The sequence below is a fragment of the Anabrus simplex genome, chromosome 6, assembly GCF_040414725.1.
Source record: "Anabrus simplex isolate iqAnaSimp1 chromosome 6, ASM4041472v1, whole genome shotgun sequence".
NCBI lineage: Eukaryota > Metazoa > Arthropoda > Insecta > Orthoptera > Tettigoniidae > Anabrus > Anabrus simplex.
In genome coordinates, this window is record NC_090270.1 from 205312391 (window position 1) to 205328255 (window position 15865).

Here is a 15865-nt window from a genome sequence, read left to right on the forward strand (position 1 = left end):
GCTTCTGTTCTGTCAGTGATAGTCACCGCAGACGAGTGTGGCGTCGGCGTGGAGAAAGGTCAAATCCGGCCGTAACTGTGGAGCGCCCTACCGCTAGACAACGCGGCATGATGGTTTGGGGCGCTATTGCGTATGATTCCACGTCACCTCTAGTGCGTATTCAAGGCACGTTAAATGCCCACCACTACGTGCAGCATGTGCTGCGGCCGGTGGCACTTCCGTACCTTCAGGGGCTGCCCAATGCTCTGTTTCAGCAGGATAATGCCCGCCCACACACTGCTCGCATCTCCCAACAGGCTCTACGAGGTGTACAGATGCTTCCGTGGCCAGCGTACTCTCCGGATCTCTCACCAATCGAACACGTGTGGGATCTCATTGGACGCCGTTTGCAAACTCTGCCCCAGGCTCGTACGGACGACCAACTGTGGCAAATGGTTGACAGAGAATGGAGAACCATCCCTCAGGACACCATCCGCACTCTTATTGACTCTGTACCTTGACGTGTTTCTGCGTGCATCGCCGCTCGCGGTGGTTCTACATCCTACTGAGTCGATGCCGTGCGCATTGTGTAACCTGCATATCGGTTTGAAATAATCACCAATTATTCGTCCGTGCCGTCTCTGTTTTTTCCCCAACTTTCATCCCTTTCGAACCACTCCTTCTTGGTGTTGCATTTGCTCTGTCAGTCAGTGTATAAGAATTATAAGAGCTGTTCAGATCATTTCCAGGCCAGCGACTTTAGAAATCCTTTATTATACAGCCAAGGGTATGTTACATTTTTACTCTAATTGTACGTAAATATTCCTGAAAGCATCACTATCGACAACATTGACATACATTTCTTTCTTTTATCCCTCTTCTCAGATTAAAGCCGGGAATTTACAGATTTTCTTTCTGTTAGTAGGCTTCATGTTATGAGGAAAATTGTCCAGCTTTTGAATGTTAATTCATTGCATCAAGTGTGTAAGGAATGTGCCGATATTTTTATTGACAAGTGTCTTAATGTGATTATACAATTTTTTAAATGAGAAAAAAGACAAATCTATCCGTAAAAGTTCAGGCAGAAATTCTAAAGCAAAAAAAGTAATGCATAAATGAAAGATCAAGCCATTTCACAGCAGTCCATTTCACATCTTGTGTATATGTCTAATTTCAGTCTTTAAATAATAACCTTTTAAACCTTTCATTCATTTATCCATAATTGCTTTAGCAACTTCGAAGTTAATATTTCAATAATACTTTCTTTCTATACGTAATTTATTTATGAATTTTCGTATATGCATTTCCATTGATATGTGAATTTAGCGCGAATTTTCAGGTCACGTCACTAGGAGCGCCACTTGCGAATTGTCTCCCATTTTAACAAGACTAAAGCCGAGTTTCCACGAGGACAGTATGCAAGACAGGACAATATTGTATTGTCCTGTGCTCCGTGAACATTTCCCTTGCGCAGGGCAAGACAATATCAAGTCGTCCGCTTTCCATCATCAAAATGGATCCACTACGCCGTGCTCTTCAAGGAAAATTAAGTAAATTGATTCATATCTTATACGAAGATGTGTTAAGGGCTCTACACACGCGCAGACTTAGTCGGAGGTAAGTCTGCGCAATCCAGTCTCTTCAGACATGTCTCTGTCTAAGTCTGCCGACAAAAATTCTGCAGGCAAGTCTCTGACATTCTGACGCTGCTTGAATTCAGCCGGAGACTTTGCGACGAAAGCGCTATCTCATAGTTGCTGCAGGAAATGTAAATGTGATAACCTACAAATATGAAATCTGACATTTTTTTTGCGCGTCTTCTTCGTGCAGAGCGCTACACTGTGTCCAAATAACGACTCATCTTCTATACCGACTATCTAATTAATTTCAATCCATATACATTTTTCAACCATCCGAAGCGCATAATTTTAAACGGAAAAAACAGCTGAGCGCGACATATTCAAATTCGTCGGTAAATAATCATTTAGTATGAGCGTGTGTGGGCAACTGCATACTTCCTACTTACTTCCCGGAGGCAAGTCTGTGCAGGTAAGTATTCCAGAAGTCTGCGCCTGTATGGGCCCCTTTAGATATAATTAAAGACGTTATAACTAAAAATAAGAAGAGATAGTGGTTACGGAAATGGTTGTCTCGCCGATCTTCATTAGGATCGTCTGTTTCATTATTAAAAGAATTAGAAGATCCTCAAGAATATAAAATGTGCATGAAGATGTCAATTGAATGTTTTGAAGACCTTCTGAGGAAGGTCTCACCGATGATTCAACGTAACGATACATTAATGAGAGAAGCAATACCCGCCAGAGAAAAATTACAAATTACTCTAACATACTTATCAACAGGACAATAAGATCGATGGTGGGGGGAAGGCATTGTCCCGATAGATAGGAAGCGAGGCTAACTCGTAAAGCCAGCTTTACATTTACGAGTAACTCGTATACGAGCGCTTGTATACGAGTAGGAAATGCGTTTACATTTATGGTGCTTACTCGTATAAGAGTACAGTTTCCAATATCGCTCCAAGCAGACGAAAACGTCTTGCTATGGCTGGTATCTTGCTGTTGTGTTTTAAAACAAGACAACAGAATGAAGCTATAAAAAGGTCAGGAGCTTTTGGGTTAAAGAATCCTTGAAGAAAAGACCCGTTTTTGGAATACAGGAACATTTACTATTTGATTTATTAAACGAGGGAGGAGATGGTTATAGAGACTTCTTAAGGATGGATTTTAGTACATTTGAAATGTTGTACCTTTTGGTAAGTGGACTAAATGACTTTTATAATACCGGTACTGATATGCTAAATTCTGGCATATTATTAGTAATTAATTTTTTCTAGGTTGCCCCTCATGTCCCCAAAGAAAACACTCAGATGATAAGTTGTATCAATTCTCAGCTGCAACTGGCAGTGACTCAGATTTTTAGCTACTGGAGATAGCTTCAAATCATTACAATTCTTGACGCGTATATCAGCCTCAACTATTTCCTTGTTCATTCCAAAAGTTGTTGATTTTCTTTTTAACTAGATCAGTGGTTATGTTAAACTTCATAGGCCTTATTTCTCGCATTGATGTCCCGATATTGAGAACACTTAACATTCCACAGGCACTCCGCTCTGTAGTATAAATTAATGAACTCCTCCAGATTTTCACGAGACATCCTGCAGTATTTAGTCTCCGCCATTTTTAAAACAGTCTAACTCGGATGCAAGTCGGAAGCCTCTCTACTTTGATTGCTATTCGTATACGAGCTACGAGTACGTACGAGTCATCGTTTACATTTACGATTTCTTATCCGAGTCAGTCCGAGTAGCCAACTCGTATAAGAGTTACTCGTAAATGTAAAGCCGGCTTAAGACAGTAACTTATTCATTGTCCTCTCCCCGGCTAGTTCGTTCACACGAGGACAATATTGTCTTGGCTCACTGTATTGTCCAGTCTGCTGTCCTCGTGTAAACTCTGTGTAAATCCGTAAGTGTCACGTATTGCCTCTACTATATTTGGTTTAGCGGCCTTGTTTCTTAGGTGAGGTTGGTCTCACGGTGACGATGGGATAGAAAAGAGCTAGTAGGCCACGGGAAACCATCTTCTGTTATGCCGACAGCATGTTCTCAAGCGTTTCTCTTATCACATTTGTAGTTTTTCGCTCCGCTGCTATTTTCTACGAACGGTTTTTCATGTAAATTTAATACATGGCCACTTTCTGCAAGTTTGGAATAATTTGGCCGATTGTTGTTGCATAAAACACTCTGAAATCTCACTGTTATTATTTAGTCGGCCATGGCAGCCGCGATGAGATGACAGCAGATATCTGCGCAGTGATCGCATTAACTTACAATGTTCGCCACGCGCAGCGGTGCATTTCTCCCATTAGCGCATGGAGCCCGTACACAATACTACCGTATTCTCCCGCATTAAACTGAGAGACATGTTGACAGTGGCTTTCCAGGGAGTGTGGTTTACAGCTTTCCGTTTTTATATTTTGTTTGAGATAGATACTGAAAACGGGTCAGCAAATATTTTCTCAAAATCTATTAAACGCATTTTTAAACGATTTAGGAATAAACTCAGGAGTATAGGTTGTAATGTCAATTCAGAAGTATTTTAGGCGCTATAGGACCACCGTGTCTAACCTTAAAAATACTTGAAACGTGTAAATACAATTTCATTTTAAGTTATCCTTTCAGGAACAAAATAGGTATTTCCTTAAAATCCGAGGTCTAATGATTACATCCCTCCATATAGGGTTGGGGTCAGGAAGGGCAATCGTCCATAAAATAGGGACAAATCCACAAGTGCGACACAGCTTGCACCCCCGACCCCATAGATGTGGGAAAAACGGTAGAAGAAGAATTTTTTGTTTTGTGTATTATGTTTCAATTTTCTTCATCAATAACTATATATATATATATTAACCCAAATCTCTTAATATTCACAAACAACAGGACAACAATAAATCAGTAGCTAACAAACAATTTAATAACCTAAAAAAAAATCAAGGAAATTTAATGTTCAACGAGGTAATTAAAGGCGATACTACTGTACAGTAATCATGGATAAAACTGAATCCATTAAGAAGCAGAGCATTTTTTCACAGATTATAAATTCACTATATTTAAGAAAGACCCCACTGTTTTGTCTCGAGGTAAGAGGAATACGGTATATGTTTCGACAGCTGAACTACACTCGCAAAGTGACACGTGTCCTCTATAGTGTACTTGTTTAACCTCGTAACGGGAGGAGTTTAAAGCTTCACCAAGTAATTATTAAGTATGTCAAGATATGTTTTTCTTGTTAGTGTCTGTGCATCCTTATTAGGATAGAGTATTCGACCATTATCCTCTAAGTTCATACAAAAATGTATATTCATCACAATTCTTTCCACTGTCATAGTACGGTACTTCGCTGCCAACTCATCCCGCTTTGTACTGTAGACTACTGGCCTGAACAAGGTGATTTGAAAGATTTGAGCTCCTATTTTCTTCACGTACACTTGCGTTTTATAAATTTGTATCTTGTATTCAACAGACTGAAACAACTTACATTTTTATCCAAACAATGTTAATCAAGTACAGAGTGGATTGGAACAAATATCGATAGCATAGCCGTTAATGTTGTCATGCTATCGATATAATGCCTATCGTGATAACTATCGCACTTCCTTTTGCTCAAAAATCCTTTTCCGTTTTGTGGTACGTGTGTGCATGTGTCACAGTGTGTAGATTGTAGTTATCCAAGTGAAATTAACTCATCTTGAATATTTTAGTACTCGTTATTGCATATTTATATTCACAGAAGGCTCCGATATATCACTTAATATATCTTGTCTTTCCAGGTTCCATTTAATCTGTCGTTAAGATGTCTGATGGTGAAGCGTAAGTTTGTTTCTCAAGCATGTTTTGTTTACGAACTTGAGTTTAAGTGATTTTGCATTGGGCTAGTATAATGAACGAGTGTTAATAGTTAAAGAATGAAGAGTGTTTGACATTTTAGATCACTTATGACCTTTTACCCCATATACTTACAGCTTTGAGGTTAATTGAAATTTAGATCACTTATGACCTTATACTTGCAACTTTGAGTTAATTAAAATTATGTTACAGAGATGCGCCTGTGGCTCCCGTCGGAGGAGGGATGGACATCAATACAGCACTTCAGGAGGTTTTGAAAGTAGCTCTCACACATGGTAGCTTGGCGCATGGACTTCATGAAGCTGCCAAAGCACTCGACAAGTAGGTGAAATTCGGTACCAATATTTTAACATCCGTTTTGAAGAAGATTTCAAGTGTTCTGTTTAGAGTGCATTTATGTTTCTCGACCATTGTCATGTGTAATATTTTTTCGAGGCTAACTTTAGCGGAAAACTCTCCTTGCCCGTCAGCATACGAAACTTCATGCCATCTGCAGTGTTTCAAGAGGGGTATTTTTCGTGCAGTAGGCCCTATACTAATTCTCGAATGCAACGCCCAGTAAGATCGCTGAACGCAGATTATACAGACAGGATGCTAGTGATGCCTGCACCCAATATTGGAAATTCTACCCTGCAGTGTGCAAGGATTTGCAAATCGCTAGGCACTATCGCATATTTATGTTGTCAGTTAAATACATACGTAATGAGTTTATACGAAATATATTCGTTCACTGTTCTAAAAGTTTGTAGGAGTTTTGGGGATTTATTGTATTGCCTACTTTAGTTACATCACCTGTAGTGGCTGTAGGTTAACCAGGAAGGGATGGAGGGGTTCTGCGCTTAGAATGGTTAGTCCACACCAAAGTTAAACGGTGTTAATGAAAACATTTTTCCACATGTTAATAAACTTCTGTTAACAAACTTCATCAATCTGTCCACACCAAAATAACTGTTCGTGAGGTTGGTTTAACTCAAGTGACAGTTGTTCCGTGCGTGTGAAAGTCTCATCTCCAAGGCTAAAGTGTTGATGTAAGGTTACAGTTGATAGGGTCAGGAAGAAGAAAATATTTAAAGCTGTAGCTTTCATTATTTTAATGTCTAGAGTATCAAAACAAGCAATTTCAGTTACTGTTTTGGAAACATTGTACAACAGTATCAAGGAATTGGTAAAGGTACGAAATAAAGAAAATCTTCATTTAACTTACCTAGTTAGGATAACGTTATTTTGATGAAATACAAGCGATTATGGGAGGTTAGGTTATTCAACCCACGAACCTACTATGCTGGCGTAGCAGGGGGAGAGGTGATACTCCCAGATGGCAGATAGGGGGGTCTCAACCGGCTTGCCGGTGGACTCGAGGGAAATTAAATACCTCTCATGGGCCAAACACACAACCCCCTATGGGTGGGGGGGACGCAGATGAATACACCCACGGTATCCCCTGCCTGTCGTAAGCGGCGACCAAGGGATGATTGTATTAGAACCATGAAACTACTTGCGATAAGTACCACCACGTGGGGAACATCATGGGTTACTTTTACTTGCGTGTAGTACCACTAGGTTAGGTACCAAGTTTTCACGGACCTACTACGCTGGCGTAGCAGGAGGGCAGAGGTGATATTCCCAGGTGGCAGGTAGGGGGGTCCTAACCGGCTTGCCGACGGACTTAAGGGGGATAAACGAACTCTTGCGGACCAAACACACAACCCCCCGGTGAGTGCGGGGTGCAGACGAAGAATACACCCACGGTATCCCCTGCCTGTTGTAAGGAGCGATCAAGGGATGATTGTATTTTTGAACCATGAAACTACTTGTGATTAGTACCACCATGTGGGGAACACCATGGGTCGCTTTTACTGGTGAAGCTATAGTGTAAGGAGCACTCACGGTTTCGTAACACGAGCGACCGCTAGATGGCACACGCCAGTTCACTGTCAAAATAGTAGCGCCGAGAGGAACGACAATGCTGCCAACTGTTGGTTTGATATGGCTATACCTTTTTTTCTTGCCGTGCGGACAGTACGCGCCGCGGCGATAGAAAAGAGCCTCTCAAAGGGAGTGTGGCTCCAAAGGGGCCACTGTTCTCATGACAGATTGGCCTCGAGGTGCAAAAATACCTTAAAGCTAATAAATGATCTTCATTTCTCTCGCCAAGGCCATTTCAAACTTTCCTGGCCGCTTCATAATTTGTTTTTTCTGCAATGGTTGGTAACAAATTCTCTGCCTCATCCTAGGTGTCAGTGACGTCATCCTCTTACTTACGTGAACCAATCACCGTTATAAGCAATGGAGTATGGTGTCTAAAACAGTATTTCTTATTATAAAAGTAAATGCTGGCCTGTGGTTGTTAATATCTCGTGTTTCTGGCCCCCCCCCCCCCCTAAAGTCGCTGAAAATTTTGTTTTGAGAAAGTGTCTGAATTATGTAAACAAGAAATCAAAGCGATAACGAAAGTGAAACAAAACGTAACTCAACTAAGCTGCATGCCAGATTTATATGACAGAAAAAGTTTGTTCGTTTGGCTGTTAGTAGGCCGTATGTGTCAGCCCAGTTCAAACTATGCACTCGCCGTAAGTAAAACATGACGGGCCTTAACACAGTATGGGTATAGATACAAAATAATAATACTGGTAATTTGCACTTTATTTTCGTAACTGCCCTCTACCTGCAGAAATGTTGTGCTGAGGGGATCATGAGTTCGTTTTTACCTTTTGAATGAAGAGACTACAATATTTACAACATTCCTGGAAACATTGTATTTTGCAATCCCACTCAGGTGGGTTTTCAAGCTTGTTGATCTGTGAGAAACTGCCACTGACAATCGTTGCACGAGAGAGGATTCGTATATTATCCGCGCACTTTTTAGTGATAGATTTACACCCTAGTGCTGAAGCGGTCGACTTTGGTTATCTTCGAGATTCGTATTGGCAACCTTTGAAACACAAACTAAGAATCCCTTATCATCGCTGTGCGCCATCTGGCGTACACTTTAAGTACTTGTACTGTTGTTTACACAGCAAAGCCAAACCATAGAATTCATGCTAGGAACAAGTTTCGCAACGGGAAATGTTATATAGTATTCAATATTGTGTGTGTGACACAGTTGTTTGCTTAAAATAATAAAGGTTTTTAAAATTCATATCGATCGATCATATTATCGATTCAATTCAGATTTCATTTCCATTCAGTTGGCAGTATTGACGGAACCCTTCTTACTTCTCCAACGAGTACAAAAATCTATCGCTAAAAAGTGCGCGGATAATACTTATGTCGTCATACTTTTCGTTTTAAGTCCCCGTGTGCCTCACACAGATTGCATTAAGAAATCAAAATAAACGTTTCTCATTGCCTCTGTATTCTACAGTAATCTGTAGGTTTTACATGGTCAGTAAAGGAATAAATAGGTAGGGCCTATGGTACGTATTCAAAGTACAACTATGTATGAGAAATTTCATCAGTTTCCTCTGAAAACTTCTTTCATTTCAGCAACTTTGATCAATCAAACTGTTTGAAAAACCTAATCTTTCATTTCAGCAACTTTGATCAGTCAAACTGTTCAGAAAACCTAATAACACCAAGCCAAACAACAATCGACCAGTCATTTTTAATTCTCTAATCTAATAAAATAAAGCGCATTGGATAAAAAAAACGCTCAACATGATGGCGAAATCCCTTTTTCTTTAAATCTTCCATTGTGATTTGGTCACCGGTATACTGTTCGTAGTCAGTTTGTGGAAATCTTGTACCGCGTAAATTAGGCCTACATTGAATTTTAAAGGTTATGTTGAACTCAAGAATATGGTTTTGAATGTAAGTATCGATTCTCAAGTTCTCGAATGCATTATATTCATTTCTGTGCATCACCAATCACAATCAAAGTGGAAAGAGAAAAAATGTCATCAAAACTTCCGAATATACGGTTATTCGCGACCTTGAGCTCAGCTGAAAAGCTCGCTCTCTGTAAAAGTCGTACAAGTGTGAAATGATACAAAAAATTTTAATGTAACATGCACAAATAAAACGACTGCGGTTTTTATAACATTTTAACACAAAAATGTGAAATTCCCAGCCTTACATTAGGACCAAAATCGTAATAGGCAATCCCAAAACCTCTCATGGATTTATGCATGTAAGGTGCAACATCTGTTCTGGGCTCTCTAACATAATCGTATACGATAATTAGAGGCATGATTTTTTCGCATTAACGATAAATGCAACAAAAAATATTTTGAAGCGATTTTACGAATCATGTTTCTGGTTAAGAAAATATGGATATTATATGTTCGTGAATTAAAGCGATAAGGTCATTTTAAAGCAAAATTAAAGTATTTCGTGATAAGCGCGATATTACAGCAAAATCTGTAGTGAATAACGAACTTGACATTTTGTTCCAAGATTATGTATGAAAAGAAAAGGAAGAGCGAACAAAGATTCATCAACAGGAAAGAAATATGCTATCATTAATGTTCTGGAAAATCTCTTTAAGACATGGCATCAAAAAAAAAGGGGTTGGCTCCAGGTTTCTTGCCAAACGAAATGTTTGGAATGTTGTTCTTGTGGTAGCTGGTAATCCCACTCCAGGCTGTCTCCTCACGGCATTATGCACTCGTGGAATCCCTAATGAAGTCTACAAGCAACACAATTGATTGGTGTATTTTGGCTAAGTGGTCAGGTAAAATTAAGAAAGTGATCACAGACAGTAGCGAAGATGGGTCCCTTGACAAGTGTTACGGTGCACAGCAGAGCTAAACAGTTTGCGAGTGAAGGTTTATCAGTTTTGGAAAGCAATATTTTAATGTGTAAATTTTGTAATATTCGTATCGAGAGGGAGAAAAAAGATACTGTCTCAAAACATTGTTTTAAAAATAAGGAACATTCAGAACGTAAATTTAGCACTCCAACAGTGAAACGGCAGGCAACAATAGAACTCTCGTTATATATGCAAAAGAAAGCTGAGTGAAAAAATAGAATTTATTCGCGAAACAGCGATGCTACTCAAAGCCAACATCCCGCTGGAGAAGGTGGACGACCCTGCAGTCCGGGAATGGCTTTAAAAGTATGTACCAGGTATGTACAGTCTATCAATTAAACCTCCACAATCAACGATCAGTGATAGTAATGAAACATTTAGTGATTAATTTTAGAATTTCATTAAAGCGATGCGGCAGTATCTATTTTGCGAAATAACCCGGAAATTAGTATCCTTGCGGAATCGTTCAAAAATTAATGCGAAAAAATCCTGCCTCTGGATATATGAACGCTACTGATCCACGAAATATCACTGTAATATTTGTCACATGTGAAAGGTAATCATTGATTTACTCAAATAAAGTCTCGAATCCTAGGTAGATTAAGAAATACCGTCGTTACTAGCAAGAAATATGAATACGTACTTATGAGCTGTAAACAGGAGTCCATCATGTTGCATTCCGCTGCTCGCGCCGTCTTTTGTTTGTGTCTGTGAATTCTTATTATTTTTGTGCATTTGTCTAGCGCGGACAGTTCAAAAAGCAAAATGGAGGTGAACAACATTAAGGCCCGGTTTCATCAACACATGTTAAATATATACTAACAAGTAGTTAGTTAATACGGAGTTAGAAATTTAACATCTTGTTAGGTTTCTTGCGTTTCATCAAACTTTTCTTGTGAAATGTTAACTAATCGACTGTTAACTCTCCCAATATTGCGAACTGGTGCGAATCAAGGAGGCAGTGGTACGAACATGCCGTTTTACAGCGCGCTCCGATGCGCTTCTGTTTGAGCACAGCTGTAAAATATGGCGCGTGAAGTGAAACGGAATCGTAGTTCTAATTTTTCCTCCTTCGAAGAAGAGTTGTTAATTGAATTCGTTAGTAAATATATATATATATATATATGAGTTATTGAGTGCAAGCGCACAGATGGCTTGACGATAAAAGAAAAGGACGAGGCGGGGGAAAAGTCCGCGAGTTTTTCAACGGGGGTAAACAGATACTTTTTTTTAGCGGGTATCCGCTGTCACCTAACAAAATCAATTCGTTAATTGTCCCACTGCAAACTGTGTTCCGATATGGGAGTTATTAAATATTGTATTGTCGTGTGCAGAACCAGACTACCTAGCAAGTATATCCCTGATTTGGAGGTTAGGCTCACTAATCGCCTGAACATTAACATTAACAGAGAAATATCCCTTTCGATTACGATATATTTCGGCCCAATTGTTTCCAGGTGATTGGATTCTTACATGTGTGCAATCTATTGCATGTAGAACAAACACCAGGAAAACGGCTTATTTCATAGAAGTCGCGGATAATTTACTGACGCTCTTCTACTGAAGGGAATGTTATATACCTCCTTCTCATGGATGCTATGGCTGCAGACACACGACAAACAACTCTATTAACAGTGGCTTTAGAAATTCCAGCATTGTCTCCGGCCATTATGTGAAAATAACCAGTAGCAAAAACTCGTAATATTATCAGTACCTGCAACATTGGAGAAAGAGGTAGGTTTCTCTTCGTAGGATATTCTAACCTCACTTGAATTTCGTCAACAACCTTAGCAACGACTGTTTTCGATAACCTGTATCTATGAAGAAATTTCGGATCCGTCAAATTTTCAAAGTCATTACGTCGCTGAACTCTTCTTCGATCAGGACTGTTTTGTAAAAGATCTAAATAGAGCAATTCCGCCTCAAAAGCGAGATTCACAGCAGCCATTTTGGAACAGGTTGCTAAATGCTAATGTTAGCCATTTAACATTGGAAATGGCTGATGTTAACTTTAATACGCAGTTTAACATTTGTTAATGTTAACATTTGTTGATGAAACGCAAATTTTCTTAAATCGTATGTTAAAATGATTTAACACCTTGTTAAGTACTAACATGTGTTGATGAAACCAGGCCTAAGGATGTTATCGCTTTTTTTGACGACGAAAATCACCATGTAATAAGGAAATTACAAGACCTAAATCTCGTGCCGAAGCAACCGGAAAATAGCATGATCCCTGGACCAATAGATATATTACTTTATTAAAGGAACAGCACTATTAGACAATTGACAGTTGAAGTGACACGACACCAAAGCATTACCGTGAGCAAAGACATGACACGCGAAAGTGTTGTGTTACACACAAACAAAACACGGAAGCCCTGCGATGCAGAAAAAATTGTATATAGCTGTAAGGCAGTAAAGTATGTATTCTGTAAAATTAAATATTTCCATTGTTTCTTAATCTACCTGGGATTTTAGACTTTATTTGAGTAAATCAATGATTACCTTTCATATGTGACAAATATTACAGTGATATTTCGTGGATCAGTAGCGTTCACGTAACCCCTGCCTCTAACGATAATATTAAAATACTAAATTTGTTACTTAAGAAGCAGCAGTTTCGATTCCTGCCTGAAAGCTCGGTGACTGTACAGTGCCCTGAGGGAAGTGCCGAAAACCTGTTCAGCGGTACACCCCAAAAAAGTAAAAAAAAAATTAAAAAAATACAATAAACATTAATCCTGGACATAATGTAAACGTTTTGCAAGTACGAACATTTGATGAAACTCGTTCAGTCTTCAAGTGGAGCTGTTGAAATGTACTCTCTGCTTTATGATTTCGATTATCTAAACAATACCACCCGAATGTGATGCTTAAGTTCACCGCAGATCGCTTTTCCGGTATAGTATTTCCTCAAATTACCGCAATGATAGGACATTAACACCAAGATCCGTAAGTATGCCGTAGCCGTCCTTTCGTGAGATACAGTTTCTTGAAAAACATGTGATCAAGGATTTAGCGTTGATTGGACTGAAATTTCTGGACGGTTGATACAGGAAATCGTTTCTTCGAGGAACGGGTAATGCAGGAATTTTACAGCATGATTAAATTAGGATGCTCGCAGGACCACATAATTTGAACGGATAATATAGAAAAACAGTTTCCAGGAACGTATAATGGAGGTTCTACTGTACAATCTAGTTATGATCGACATGAATAATGTCGCATACAACTTTACATCGGCCAATAAGAATGCAAGTTTGTAGTTTGGCAATGGACAATAGTGAGTGCTCCTCTTCCTTAGGTTATAAAAGTAAATGTAGTTTTTGGGCTGGGATGGTGGGTTCAGGACATTGCGATGAACATGTCTCTCCTATGAAAGGAATTCAAAATAAGATTTGCTTCAATTCTATTCCCTAATAATGCTACTAAGGTTGGTGAGCGCAGGCAGTAATTCTACCTGGAAACTCGCAAGCTCACAAAAATGAAGATGCTGTTCATGCTCTATTTGCATTTATCTGGTATGTATTGATAACCTTGTTGCATTGAAGTTCGGTATAATAATACTATAGATCAAGTACAGGGTTCGTTTTCATTCCTTAGGTTCGACGTTTCTCTTCGCTAATATGGACTTCCTCTTAACCTGGGCACACCTCCATCCCCTTTAGTACAAGTTGTCGAGCATTGACTCTATTTACATTTTTTTCAATGTAGAAGCATTGTGCTTTGGTATCATGGGAGACATCCAGCTGTAAAACTTGGGTTTATCCTTATCAAGTGCTGACCCCATTTAATTGGGATAAAGGCAAGGAAGAAGCATTGTGCTACAGGACTCTGCTCAGTGTTAAGTTTTTCTCTTGTCAGCACAGGTCTTGCTAAAGTTAACTTGTAATACAGCAATAAAACTTTCTGCAAAGGATGTGCTGTAAAAGAGAACTTTATATTTTCAAAACCTACCTTTTGGAGTGAAATTATTTCAATTGCAAACTATTTTGATCTTGGTGATGCTTGTTGTTTAAAGGGGCCTAACATCTAAGGTCATTTGCCCCACAAAATATTTTGATCCGAAAGTTGTATTGGCTCATTTTCTGTAGTACCGTATGCATTGTGACTGGCACACAATTCTGTGGAATCAATTTGTGATGATAGTATGCAGGGCATGTGTGTGTTTTTTTTTTTTTAATCAAGTGGAAATTTGAAAGTTCTATGAATTGTAGACCTCGCCCCTTTTCCAGGGTTTACTTAAAGCGTTCATGTTGATTTGCCCCTTCAATACAAGCTGACTAGTTGTCGTTTCAAATTGTTTGGCTTTTAAGCAATTTAGCTTCCAATTAGTCATATCCACAGTGATGACCATAAGGTGGCTCCCTCTTCTGAGATGTTACCCAAAAATATGACTTGCTGAGTATCACCTTTCTGAGTGGAATTGTAGTCACTATCATCTCTGGTTGAACTTCTTTTTGTGTATTTGCAATATTTGGATATTGTGTTTCAGGCGGCAGGCAATGCTATGCGTGTTGGCAGAGAACTGTGATGAACCTATGTACAAGAAACTAGTCCAGGCTCTGTGCAATGAACATCAAATTCCATTGATTAGGGTGGACAACAACAAGAAACTTGGTGAATGGGCTGGACTTTGCAAGATTGACAGTGTTGGGAAGGCACGAAAAATTGTTGGATGTTCTTGTGTAGTGGTAAAGGTAAGTAATTCTGATATATCTATTGCCCTTGTCTCTACATTTCCATATGAAATGTTCATTGACTGCTGCTAGCGCAGGTACACTGAAAAATGTTTTATCTCTGTCCTACAATGCTAGAATTAGGTGATTTTTTTTTTTTTTTTTTATCCTTCATTAGGAGATTTGATTGTTGTAACCTTGCATATAAGATGGGTTGGCATGGATTTCATTATTGCTCCAGTGTGATATCATTTATGGCATGACATAAGGGACACGCTTCCTTGGTACTTCCCTATTCCAGACAAAGTTTCTTACACTCTGCTAGCATGCATTGCCCCGTTACACCCTCTTGCTAATCTCCATGTCCAGTCTTGTAATCTCCATTAATTCACTCCCTAGGTATTGGAAACTATCAAGAATTTCAAGGCTTTGACAACCAATTTTCACAATGCCTTTCCCTTGTCTTTCTCAATATCACCATGGTCTTGCTTTTTTCTGCACTGATCTTCATATCATACTTTCAGTTTTCTTGTTCTATGCCTTAAGGTGTTCTTGTACTTCTTTGCTATTTGTTTTCACAGACCACAATATCATCTGCAAAAAGTAATAACTTCATCGTCCGGCTCCATGGCTAACTGGTTAGCGTGTTGGCCTTTGGTCACAGGGGTCCCGGTAACTTCATCTCCCTATTCCCAGTTGCTTCCTTTGCCTCTTTTACAATTTTGTCCATAACCATGAGAAACAAAAAAGAAAAGGCGACAGCCCACTCCCGTCTTAGTCCAGTTGAGTCTACGCTGCGGAGAGATTTTTACGTTGCTTGTGGCATTTCTACAGTTCGTGTACCCAATCTTTTTTTTACCATGGTTTCCCGCGTCTTCTCCCTAGGAATACTATTGTATGCCTTGGACATTTTCCATTAATTCCTCATGCTGGAAATTGGGTTCACTGTACATCTTTCCCTTCTGAAGCCATACTCTTCCTCTTGCAGCTCTCCTATCTTTCTTCTCATTCTCCTCTCTAATATTCTTT

At 39.3% G+C, this 15865-nt stretch overlaps 1 protein-coding gene across 1 annotated transcript in view; it reads left to right on the top strand.

Moving 5' to 3' along the window:
* The first annotated feature begins 5328 nt into the window (after positions 1–5328).
* RpS12 (ribosomal protein S12) overlaps positions 5329–15865 on the top strand; it is a 29714-nt gene continuing 19177 nt past the window's right edge. Inside the window, exons 1-3 of the mRNA XM_067149203.1 lie at positions 5329–5368; positions 5597–5725; positions 14653–14857. Coding sequence (XP_067005304.1) covers positions 5352–5368; positions 5597–5725; positions 14653–14857 — 351 coding nt within the window. The 5' untranslated portion in view covers positions 5329–5351. The remainder of the gene's footprint in view (positions 5369–5596; positions 5726–14652; positions 14858–15865) is intronic.